The sequence below is a fragment of the Nannobrachium achirus genome, assembly GCF_963921795.1.
Source record: "Nannobrachium achirus genome assembly, chromosome: 1".
NCBI lineage: Eukaryota > Metazoa > Chordata > Actinopteri > Myctophiformes > Myctophidae > Nannobrachium > Nannobrachium achirus.
Window position 1 is genome coordinate 65494233 of NC_137810.1, and position 13082 is coordinate 65507314.

At 48.8% G+C, this 13082-nt stretch overlaps 1 protein-coding gene and 1 pseudogene across 2 annotated transcripts in view; both read right to left on the reverse strand.

The window, feature by feature from the left end:
• rabgap1l (RAB GTPase activating protein 1-like) overlaps window positions 1-13082 on the reverse strand; it is a 173974-nt gene that overhangs the window by 141807 nt on the left and 19085 nt on the right. The window contains exons 4-5 of the mRNA XM_080731086.1: window positions 7168-7375; window positions 5721-5895 (exon numbers count right to left, since the gene is read on the reverse strand). Of these exons, the coding sequence (XP_080587212.1) occupies window positions 5721-5895; window positions 7168-7375 (383 nt within the window). The remainder of the gene's footprint in view (window positions 1-5720; window positions 5896-7167; window positions 7376-13082) is intronic.
• Window positions 9539-11733, reverse strand: LOC308302572 (von Willebrand factor A domain-containing protein 5A-like; annotated as a pseudogene). Its single transcript has one exon. The product of its transcript is annotated as a von Willebrand factor A domain-containing protein 5A-like (transcript).

Sequence of the window (13082 nt, forward strand, 5' to 3'; positions counted from 1 at the left end):
GACCGAAGGGGAGGACCGTGTACTCGTACAGGCGCCCCTCGAAGGCGAACCGCAGGAACTTCCTGTGTGGGGGATAAATGAGGATGTGCTGATAAGCGTCCTTCAGATCCACTGAACAGTGGAAATCCCCCTGTCTCACTGATCTCATCAGAGACTCTGACGTCAGCATCCTGAATTTGAACTTTTTCAAGTGCTTGTTCAGAGCACGTAAGTCCATTATCGGACGCAGCCCCCCCCCCTTTTTTCTGGACCAGAAAATAACGGCTCCAGAAGCCTAAACGGCTCTGGTCGCGGGATAACTCCACTATAGCGCCCTTGCGCAATAGTGAGCTTATCTCCTCCCTCAAGGCATCCGCTTTCAAGCCGCGGGCTTGAGTGTAAATAACCTTGCTGGAGAGGGAGGGTATTTCCGTGAACTGTAGTCTGTAGCCCCGTGTCACTGTCCGAAACACCCACTGATTCGGATTGCAACGCTTCCATTGCTCCGCACACCGTGCTAACGTGTTGCTGAGCAACGGAGAAGCCTTGGGGTTGTACCGCATTAGCGGGACTACTGGGCCGAGAGGGAGAGGAAGGACGGGACCGAGAGGTTCCGTATCCGGGGGGCACATTTCCGTATCCGCTAGTCGCCGGGCTGGGAAGTGCGGGGACACCGACGGAAAGAGCGTTTCCGTCTCCGGTACGCTTATTTCCGTATCCGGTGGGAGACGGACACGTGACCTCCGAGAAGCCTCGCTTGTTAAAAATACAGGCGGCACATAGCGTGGAGCCCGGGGGACAGGGTTTATCTTATAAGTAACATAATCCCCGGCTCGGGGAATTGTATTTACGTTTAAAACCTGTTCTAAGGCCTTTATATGCTTCCCGCTGGGAAGACGAGGCCAACCCTGGGTATTGAGATGTGCTGGCTTCTTCCCTGACGCTAAAACCAAACTCCTGTCCTGAACTAGACTCGGCATTGCAGTGCCGCTCAGTGGAGACAGAGGGGTATAGCACACTGTGAATAGGAATTAGCTTGTCTGGGAACATTTTGCAATGAGAAATATTCTGCTTGTACCCTGTCTGCGTGACTGGAGAAAGCGATATTTTCTGAGTGGAAAGAAATTCCAGCCTGGACTTCTCTACACTGGCTAAATTCATGCAAAATGGGGTCGTCTGTACTAAAGCAGGTGGAGTCAAAAGAAACAGGCAATGTTTTATCAACACACTCTTTATTACAGGCACTGGAGGAGAGCACAGAGGAGACGTACACATTATTTTCTTGGCATGAGAAATATTGTTCATACTGTTCACCCGTTTGCGCTTGAGAGGGGGGGTCCCCTGAATGTTCAGGGGGACCCCGCCAAAGTCCAGTGTCACTTTCGCGGCGGCTTCCCACGGGCCTTGTGGGAGCTGGCCGGTATCCCGTGCCTGGGAGGGTGGCGGGATTGGGAGCGGGTCGGAGCCCCCGCTGCAGTGCGGGGGGGTCCCGCGGAGGAGGAGGAGGGGGTCCTAGGGGGATTGTTGGGTTTCCCCTGCTTGGAGGAAGAGCGCCCTCTGTCAGCCTGACCGGGGGCCTTGCTTCGTCCCTGCCTCTTCTCCTTTCTGGGCCCCTGGGGGTCCGTCGTGGCCTCCAGGAGTTCCAAGGTGATCTTCTTATCCGCCACCTCCTGGCGGAGAAGATCGAGTCTGCCGCCCATAAGGGAGGTAGGGTGGCCAGGGAGGTCTTGCAGGACCTTCTCGGTCTCCCCTTCGGAACTGCCAGGGCATTTCACCTTCTCAAGCCACCTGGCACGTTCTGCCTGGATGCAGTAATCCATACCGTGTCCAAGCCACTCGATGGCGTGGACATTAAGGTCCATCAGCATGCGCAGCGACTTGTCGATCTCCTCCGCCGTATCTTTAGGCACCTCTCGCAACCCGCTAAAGAGGCGCCTGGTGGAGGAGAGCAGCAGCTGGGTGGCGTTCATCGTCCTGGCAGCCAGCGCGGAAGATCTGTAAGAGTTCCTGACCCTGGACGACTGCTTGTCGTCATAGCCGATGGCAAAACCAGGAGGCTTTTTCCCCACAGACAGGATGAAGGGACTGCGGCCTCCAGGACCGGTCCGCTCATGGGTTGGCTTGAGGCTCCCGATAAGGGACTGGGCCATCAGTTTGTCCATGGGAGGGCACAAGGGGATTCCCGCCTTCTCTGCGTCGTGGCAGTCGACCAAGAAGGGGAGCTTGGGGGGGTCCTTGTGCGAGGTCCAGGTCGAATGCAGGGCCTCCGCAAAACCTGGGACCAGTGGGAGCTTATCCATGCGTGGCGGGGGGGAGGGCTCCACATCCTGGCCAAGGATGGGAACTCTAGCCCGGGGTCCGAGTGGCGCGTCTCCGAGCGGTAGCTCCAGGCCGCAACGGATGGTAGCACGTTCCAGCACCGAGAGCTCGTCCATGGGGATAGAGTCTGGGTCTTGTGCCGCTGCCCCTCTCGCCCCAGCCGGCATGGAAGGGGGGAGAGAGGCAGTAGGGGCTGGGGAGGCCGCGGCGGGGGTAGGAGCCTCGGCGTGAGGAACCGGCCCGGCCGCGCCTCCGCCCTGACCGGAGGGAGGCGTGGACTCGTCTTCTTCCGAGTACTCACCCTCCGAGTCCACCTCGGACATGTCGTAGTCCTCCGGGCTCGTCACCGTCGCTAGCATGCCAGGGCTCGTCACCGTCGCTAGCATGCCAGGAGACGGGGCTACCGAAGCTAGCTGAGGGCGAGGCTGCTGGAGGCCTAACCACGTGGCGGGAAGCAGCGCTGTGGCGTGCAGCGCTGTCCGGCACACGAGGAGAGGTGTCTGGGAGGGTTCCGGCGGAGACCGTGGTGTGGAGGCCGTAGCCTGCGGCAGCGATCTCGTAGCGGGCCTTGAGGGCTGGAACGTCGTACTGGAGGCAGTCAGCACAGTTCATACCCGTGGCCGGGGCCGGAGGGGACAGAGAAGACAGGGCGTGTCCTACCCCCATGCAGACAATGCAGAACGGGTGGGTGTCTTCGTTGGCGATGAGTCCTTTGCAGCTGGGAAGGCCGCACTTCTTTGGGACCATGGCTAGCAGTCTGCTAGCCGTGGGTCGTCGAGCCGCCATCGTGATGCTAACGAAGCTAAGCGAAGCTAAGCTACGGCAGGGAAACACGTGGCAGAGCGCTCAAGAAGAAGGGAGAAGACTCAAAGACGAGAGAAAAGACAACCACGAACTGTAGAGAGAAGATAAAGGAATAACGTACAGGAGGGATTCTATAAAGGCCAGTGGCCGACTTCCTAGCCGTCGCTTTAGGCTAAACTTTACAGAATAAATATACAAAGGCTGAGTTCGCGACACTCTAGTTGCAGGAGCAGAGGTGCGGAAAGAGGAAGTCATGATAGCCCATAGGGCTTATATACACTCGGGGGCAGTGCCCTCGTTTTGTGATTGACAGCCCTTCCGACAAATGACATTTTTCGTACGGGAGGATATGAGTTTTACTCTGTTGCACCGCCAGATGGCGCTGATATCCCATAGGGGGACCTTGTCTGGAGGTATGATAATAAACAAACATTTTTAGGCTGCTTGCGCCAAGCGCTTTGAAAAACATCATCGATCTTTTTTTCTTTTTATTCTTATTTTAGAAAACAGAATAATAATACTAGTCTGGGAAACCTAAATATTTTTCCATACTTTATTTTCCATTTTCCAGACTTTTTAAGGCCTGGAAAAGTGTTAAATGAAATTCCATACATTTCCATACTAGCGTAGGAACCGTTACCGTTGTCAGGCAGAAACCTCTCTTCTCCATATTCTAACATTCTGTGTTTTTTTCACCACCTGCTTGATCAGAAACAGAACTGGCACAGGGATATCGCTGGCACACTAGCATAAGTGTGAGACGGAGGATTTGTCTTTGTCAATGTAGTCGCAGACATACATGCTTGCAACCCGGTCCGAAGCGATGCGTTGTGAGCTTGTAAAACTGCCAGTCCACTAGTCCAGACAATAGGGCATCAACGACCTGTGAGTTTTGCAAGTCGACTCGACTCAGTAAAAAGTTGAGTTGAAGTCGACATTTATCGTTTGATGACGCCATCAAATTATACACAACCCCCCAATTCATGAGTACCGGAAGCTCCGCCCCCACCTCTCCGCCGAGACCTCCGACCAGAATCACAGCCGCACCATTCACTTGAATGGATATACAGCGGATTTTACACATTAAATATTAATTCCGTTTTGGACCCAGAGCTTCGAAATCTCGTCCAATCCGTCAACAAAGGCCTGATATGCATTGGAAAAATATGTAGACCTTTAAACTTTTAAAACAATACGACAAAGGAATATATAAGGACGCAACAGCAGAATGAGGAAATCGCCTGTCTGCTGGACCTATACAGAGCCGTTTTCACTTTTCACTGATTTGTTTAGAGGCTATTACTCTCCATTACACAAACAACCAACCAGAATAAACTGCTTCAGATGTAGGCTACATGTTTCTTATCATGCCGATTGCTTATAAATCTTATCTATAACATTTGATATCTCTCTGGCGTGAAATGTTCGCGATTCCTGTCAAGTTTAGCTGCCGAGCCGCAGAGGGAGAGGCAAGGGTGTCGCACCAAATTCTGGGCCCTGGGTACAAGGATTCGCTGTGGGCCCACATGAATGTTCTTCATCGTGGGATTTCAAAAATAGCAAATCTACAAGCTCGCAGCGCGGCACTCAGTGCCACGCTATGAGCTTGTATATCTGCTATTTTTCAATTGATAAAGTCTAAAATAATTAAGGCCCTTCCACCGTGGGCCCTGGTAAGTCAGTCCCACTTTTCCCCCCCTTGTGACGCCCCTACCCACAGCCTGCAGTCGAAAGCAGAGTTGAAATACAACACTTCGCGTCGCTACCCCTGTTCATTCAGACATTCACAGACGTACATTACATATCAGTTGCTATTTAACATAACAAATAAGGTGTTTGTAGTCATGGGTTATTGTCGTTTAGGCCAATACAGTCCATTCATATTTAAATTGGTTTGAAACGGCTTTCTGTGGTCCAGCAACCATGGACATTGGACATGTTCCTTATTCCTCTGCTGCGACCTTATATATTCCTATGTCGTATTGTTTTAAAAGTTTAAAGGTCTAAATATTTTTTCCAATGCAGATCCAGGCCTTGTTGATGGATTGGAAGAGATTTCGAAGCTCTGGGTCCAAAACGGAATTAATATTTAATGTGTAAAATGTGTGTACAATCCGCCGTATTTCCCATTGAAGTGAATGAAGCCAGTAGCGGCGCGCTGTGATAATGTCGGGCGTAGCTTTTGGAGGGGGCGGAGCCGGTATAGGTCCATTATTTTAGGTGGTTCCCCAGATGATTAACTTAATGTGAAACATTGTTTTCTCACTCAACTGTAAACAAACCAATAAAGTTTAAGTGTATAGAGGGTATCTTCACATTGCTAAAGTGCCAATTTAAGGACTTTTTAATACCTCTAAAATGGCAAATTAAACATTGTCCAAATTGTCAAATATATAGAGGCAGAAATTGTGAAAATAGACGATCTACATGCTCGTTCTGAGCATGTAGATCTGCTATTTTCACAATAGAAAGTATTATTTAATTTTTTTCAACTTCGACTTTCGCTGGTGGGGGTCGACTTGAGTAAAGAAGTCGACATTTCCGTTAATGCCCTACCAGACAAACGTCCAATTTCTCCACTTCCACCACTGCTGTAAACACATGTCATTGTGACTCACAGCCTCTTTGATGTGACAGGAGAACACGTGGATCTGGAAGTCCTCGGAGCTCCTGTAGCTCTCGGTGAAGGAGAAGCAGTCGTCCTCCACGGAGCCCTCTTTCCCTCGAGCGCAGAACAGCACCTTGTAGATGGGGAAGGACGCCAGCTCTGTCCCCGAGGCCTGGTCCACGATCCTGACAACACAACACAGCCAGCTTAGTTCTAATAGGGTTCTATCTACCATCCTAACAACACAACACAGCACACTTAGTTCTAATTAGGGATGGGACGATAAGCGATATTATCGTTTATCGTGATAAAAAACACTCACGATCGTATCGTGGAGATTTCATTTATCGTCGCAAAGCGACGAAAACATCCCCCAACATCCATTATCCTGGGGAGGAACATTTGCCAAAAAATCTACAAGCTCACAACGTTGAGAGCTTGTAGATCGGCTATTTTTTGACAAAGAGATTTGGTAGAGAGTAAAAGAAAAAGACTGTATCAAATGCGTATATTAAGTACGTTTTACCAATAGAGGGTTTAAATGGTACCGGATATGCAGCTCGGCAAATAAAAGGTGAATTGATTAGAGATGTGCCGATGGATCGGTGAGTGATCGCGATCGGACGATAATGCCTCTATCGGCTTTGATCACTATCGGCTTAGTTTGCCTCTATCGGCTTTGCCGATCTACAAGCTAGATCAGCTATTTTCACAATATTTATCTGTGGGACTGAATGTAACCTCAGCTTCAACTCCTACAAGTTGAATTGGATACTAAAGGACCTCAGCCTGCAATCTCCTAATGTTTATACTTAACTCATTCGTAGTTTACGCCCGTAAAGCCCGTAAATTTCTCTATGTCTTTCACTGCCCGGCTTCTCCTACCTGTTAACGTGGGCGCTCGTCCAGTTCCCATCGTGCGTGGATCGGACTGCTATGCATCGTGTGTTCGCGTATTCCATCAGCTTCTCAAATCCGTTGAAAGTTTTTCAATTGATCAATAAGTTCTCCATCTGTAAGCCGCGGAGTTCAGACAGAAAGCTAACGGGACAAAATAGAGCACGGACATCCGCTTCCGGTTCAGGGACTCAACGTTAGGTTGTCCGCTCAATAATGTGTCCGTGTAGAAACCGATCACGGAGCATTAGTTCCGGCCTATTTTAGTTCTGCTTCGATAAAAAAAAAATGTTTTAATTAATTCTTATTACATTTACGGGTTCTACGGGCATGGCAGAGAAGGGGTACAAAGGGGTATTTTGAGGGCAGAGTTTGAGTTAATATACAATGTCAATGTTTTGTAAGAAGAATCATTAAATATATAAATGCTGCTACAGTAACACAATAAATAGAAGAATAAATGAAATCTCCACGATACGATTATCATGAGTGTTTTTAATCACGATAAACGATAACATGGCTTATGGTCCCACATCCCTAGCAGAGGATGGCGTACTGACCTGACACAGCCGTCTGGGTGGTTGGGGACGTGCAGGGTGACGGGGATGGGGATGGCGCTCTCCTCCCTCAGGGTGGCCATGGCCCTCTGGGCCTCCGGCTCGCTGCGGGGGGCCTTCACCCACGTGCAGCCCAGGTAGGACAGCTTGCTGAACTGGACGCTGTCCTCCTCTGGGGCCGGGGGAGCACCGCCGCCCACCGACGGGCTCGCTGACACACACACACACACACACACACACACGCACACATTTAATCATTTATTTATGTCCACAATCAGGTTATGGTGCTTTCAGTCACTATGGTCCCACTCTGTGGAATTCCATAGCAGCTGATCTAAGGTCTGTTACAACAGTGTCTTCTTTTAAAAGCAAACTAAAGACCTACCTGTTCTCACAAGCTTGCATCTAGGTTTGGAATGTGTTCTTTAAACTGTTTTTATCCACTTTTACATTTGATTGATTGATCGATTGAAGACTTTATTAGAAGAAGTTTGCATAGGAAAAAGTACAGTTTCATGACGGTACAGTTCACTGGTACAAGGTCTACTAAAAGGAGATCCTAGAAAAGACTACGCTTATTTCCATAGGAAACCATTTAAGTATCTCATATAACATTGAATGACAGACGGATAAAACACAGTACTATGCAGTAGATATAGTCAGGAAAAAAATAAAAAATAAAAAACATCATACAGTAGGTAAATACAAAGAGGAGTCAGGGGAGGGTAGGGCTGGGCTATGTTTGTTTTTACCAGTTGCGAACAGCTGCTGCTTGTAAGTGGTTTTTCAGGGCGATTGTGTTCACTTTGTGTCATTATGTCAGTTTTTTTGTCTTTATTTGCATTTTCTTTTAAGCACATTAAGTATGCGCTTGTTGTATGAAATGTGCTCTATAAATAAATGTGACTTAACTTGACTTGATATAAGAGATACAATACAAGGACACATATATTACAAGGTGCTGTCAATAATGTACATTCTGCAAATCTTGGACAAATTACCCACACACCCTTCCGGAGTACAAGTAACAGCATCTTCGCCATATTTGTCGGCTACAGATAGTCCTTTAACTGCTTCTTTTTTTTTTTTTATCTCAAGTTGTTATGTCAGAAGCCTCTTACAACCAACCTATGTGCATGTCCAAGACTGTCAAAGATGAGCACAAGTAGATTGCACCTACAGGTATAGACCGATTTCTCAGAGCGGCAACCATAGCTGCGGTGTCAAGGATCAATTATTGTTATGTCTTTTGAACAGGTACATAAGCGTAAAACGTATTAGCGGCACCGGAGCTACATGGTAGCGCTCTGGAAAAAGCTCTATAGCATAGGGGTGTTCGATATGACGATAATTATCGTTGGGACGATACAGCTTTCCCACGATATGCCTTTTCAGAGCTATCGTATTGCTCGTGATACAGACACTCATACAGACAAAGCTATGGATACAGCGAGTGCACGTTCTATGAGTCGCAGCTCGATTGCTTAATTTATACTTCTATAGTACGGTGGTGTAATTCGCCAAAAAGAACAGATCTACAAGATAACAACGTGTCGCGGCTCAATGTGTCATAAGCTTGAGGATCTGTCCCCTTGCTTCCACGGCCCCTCCCCTCCCCCTTGTGTTTGGCAGCACACAGGCAGGCAACGTCGAGCATTCTGTGAAGCATACTTTTTAATGACTTGTGTATTAATGACTTATTATTTATGCATTTTAATGAATGATCATATTTATTTATTTGTTGTAATATTTTGTACATACTCATTTTAAATTTGGGTTACAATTGCCGTCAAAATCAAATCTGGTGGATAGGAAGGATGTAGCCAGGCAGGATGTACTGTAGCTCTCACAGCCCCAGGGCATATCTCTGCACCTTGCAGCCCAACCATAGACTTAAAAAAAAAAATATGGACGGTGCGATGCCATTGGTCTCTATGCTGCGAAAATGATGTGTTTTTTTTGTCCCTTGTATGGGTGTCGCCATCAGTTTTAATGGTACCCAAGGAATCATAAGGAATGCTATTGGCTGCCAACGGTCACGTGGAACCGCAGGGATACATGGGAGAATGTGGTGTTGAGCCTCCCGAAATAAAGCACACGAAGAACACAGCCGTCTGGTATCAGTTCAGTTGGCCACGCCCCCGCAACGTTATCATCAATTCTAACATAAATGGGACCACATTTGCACAAAACGCATATCATGGTGATTGAAAGGCGGTTTTTCACTAGCGACAGGAACCATAAATTATTTATGACGATGTTTATTAAGTTTAGAAAATCAAAGAGGGAAATTAATGGGGTCCAACGGAGAAATATTCTTTTTGGTAACTTGCGGGGGGAAAACAGCGCAACTAGGGGCCAATCATGGTATCTTTCACTCCCGGGAATGCTTCATGAATAATCCAGGCAACAACACCCCTGAGCCCAACAGGGCGTTTCCAGCCTCAATGCACTCCATCAGATGTGTGACCTTTTGAGCACGGAGCCAGGACAACGCCTTCATAGCCAGAAGCTGCCACTCGTCCTGGGTATCCATCTGGGAGCCATAGAGCCAGATCAAAGCCAAAACAGTGGTCCACACGTCCCGGTTCACCTGTGCAGGCATCGATTCTTCCACTTGGTCCAGGCTCTTCTTCCCCAGCACAGCCACCAGGGTTGACGTCAGAGTCCAGAAGCCAGAGGCTGCCTGGAGGGAAATCAAATGCTGCAAGGGTCTTCTGCGATAAGAGCCGTCTCCTCCACCACGAAGGCGGACATGCTTTTTTATCAGAGGTCCCTGCACCGCCTCCCCACTTCCTTTGTGGACGATGATGAAGGCGGTGAAGACACTGCTAACTCCTGATTGGACGCTGAGTTCCACCGCCTTCTTCTGCTTCTCCGCAACGTCCCGCTCTCTCAGCTCCAGCTCCAGGGAGCCAATCAGGGTCCGAGCTCCCAACCTGTGTACGGCCAGTCCAGTGTCGCCCTCTGTCGGTTTGAGACTGAAGTGGAGCTGGCACTCGAAGGGTTGTTCTGCCACCCTGTACGTCACTTTCACGCTGCCTTCACTGGCGCCTGAACTCTCTCCGGTGAGCTGGGCATAGATCAGTGACCTCTGACCCTGGAAAAGGGCTGTGATGGGCGGAGACAGGGGTGTTACAGACACTCCTACTGGCAGGTTCCACTCAAGGGAGATATCCACCGCAGCCGGCTGCAGGGCAAAGCCAAGTGACTGCATCACTTTGGGTTGCATCCTCTGAGTTCCTGTGATGAACTGGGCACGACCTCCTCCCTGCTTGGACATCCCATTGATGAGTGCTGAGCTGGCCCCCTCCCCGATCCCGAAAGCGAAGCACGTGTGGGAGCCGGCATTCTTCTTCACTAGGTCAATGACATCCTTGGTGTTCGTCACCTCACCGTCAGTGAAGACAAAGAGTTGTCTGGGGCGACCGGGAATGCAGGATTGCTGGTATATATGTTTGAGGGGTTTAAGGATCTCCGTTCCTCCCATATCAGCGTCCATCATCTCAACCTGCTTCACGGCCTCCTCCATTGTGTCCTGTTTATACTCCACACTCTTGGGGAAGACGTGATTAAAGTCACTCCCAAAACCATAGATGTTAAAGTAGCAGCCCAAGGGAAGACTTTTAAGCAAGAGCAGCAGAGTATCCCTGGCCCACTATCCGTGTCCATGCTTCCAGAACGATCCATTAAGAACACGAACTCCCCGCATGTATTCACTGCTTTAGGGAACTCTGGGTACAAGCTCAGCATGACCACTGGGTCACCCATCAGAGAACCAGCTTTGACAGACTCCTGTCCTGCCTCCACTACGGCAGTGGGCCGGTGGGCGTCTTTGTAATAAATAAACAGCTCCACGTCTCTGTCAAACTTGTGTCCCGCAGCCAGTTTGACCATGGCCCGGGTCTGCTCCCTGTTGAGGTACTGAAGAGGGTCTAGGGAACAGTTGGACTCTACCTTGGAGACGGGTCGAGGGGAGCTCACGTGGGCAGAGAAGGACAGACTGTAGGGTACCAGAAAATCTGGAACAATGGTCTGATCCAGAGGCTGACCACAACCTCCACCTTGAGGTTGGTAGCGGGGGTTGAGCACAGCAGGCAGACAGAGCCTCAGTCCATCGTCGGCCTCCACAGCCAGCTCAGTGACGTACTCCAGCCTGACGGAGGCACTCTCCCCCGGAGGCAGACTTCCCACGTTCAAAGAGGACACGTCAGGGCTCTCCCAGCTATCCACCTTTAGGATGGCCTGATAGCCTGAGCTCAGCGCATTGTCGTACACCTCCTGAGCCCTCTGTCTCTCCATCACCTCGGCCACGACCTCTGACTGTCCAATCTTTGCGCTCAAATGACAGACGGCAGCATCGCCAGGAAGAGGGAAGAGCAAGAAAGCCTCAATTGGGCTCTCCTCCTTGTTCTCATAGTGCAGAACAGAGGACACTGTCGCCACATGGTCCCTCACCTCAACCTCCACCTCAATGCCTTTCAGAGGAACCGGCTCTCTTTCGGCAAGTTTGTTAACTCTTTCGCCAAGTTTGTAAACATCGCGATTGGGGAAAACATACCGCCACATTATTGTCTGTATCACCTGGAAACCCCTAAATTACAACACAGTGCGCCGGGTCTGTCTAGATCTGCTGTGAATGGTGTCCAAGCAGGAATTGATATATCTAGCTCTGATTGGTTTTATGTTGTTTAATCTACGCTCCGTTGGAATTCTATGAGTGCTGAAAACAGCCTATCGCTTAGCTTATGGCCCAGATATGAACAGAATGCCTGTTTAAATAGGGTTGTCTGATGTCATGTTGATGACATCAATATGACATATGCTGTCCATGCCCGGTTGCCATTGACATCGGCCTAACAATGTCTACTGTCTATGATGCCAGTCCCATGTGATTATGATGGACTATCTCCATATATAGTGTTCTCCAAAGCTCCATATATATAGGCCAAACAGGTTCTCCAATTCTCCATGTATGGGCCAAAATTCCCAATGTTGAGCTTGACAATGAAACGTCTTTAACAGGAGCCATCAGGTCAGTTTATATACCCTGGCCTGAGGCAGGGGTGTAATGTCACACTCATGTGAGCCTAGGCGAGTTTCTGGTATTCCAGAAGAATACTGGCAGTTAGTTAGGTTCTGATGGGAGGGAAGTCCACAATAGATTGCGAGAATTGTGACGACACAGTAAAAGGCCTGTCCAGAATTTGACCGAAACTGCCCTTTTTGGTCAAAAGGTCCGGTTCGACTACAAAATGACACCACTCGCGAATTCTGAAAAGCATTTGACCGAAGTTCTGAGTTCGGAGATTTTCATGTTGGAAAGTCCAACTCACCGAACACTTCAGTCAAAGTTCAACTGTGGCCAGTTTTCAAACGCACTACCCTAGCTCCCTTATTCTGCTGAACGGGGACTTAAACCAGGTGAATGTTGCTAAGGGCCTGTCTGATTTCTCCCAGTATGTCACTTGCAAAACAAGAGGTGAGAATACTCTTGACCTCCTGTATGCTAATGTTAGGAACGCATACAGTTGCGTCTCCCTCCCCCCAGTGTGTGGCTCTGATCACTCCATGGTGAAACTGGAGCCCTCGTATCTTCCTGTCGTGAAGAGAGTGCTTCCATTCATCAGGGAAGTTCAGTGTTGGTCGGGGGAGGTGGAGGAGAGACTCAGATTTGATTTTGAGATGACAGACTGGGAATCTTTTTTCAGTGAACATGGGGATGATGTAGATAGCCTCTGTCAGGTTATCACTGACTATATCTGCTTCTGCGAGAAGGTGTGTGTTCCTACTAGGGATGTCACCGAATAATCGATTTTCGAATATTCGTTCCATTAATCAATATTCGATTTTAATATTTCATAATCGAAAATCGAAAAAATATTAATATTTTTTTTTTTTTTCGTTTTTTTTTTTTT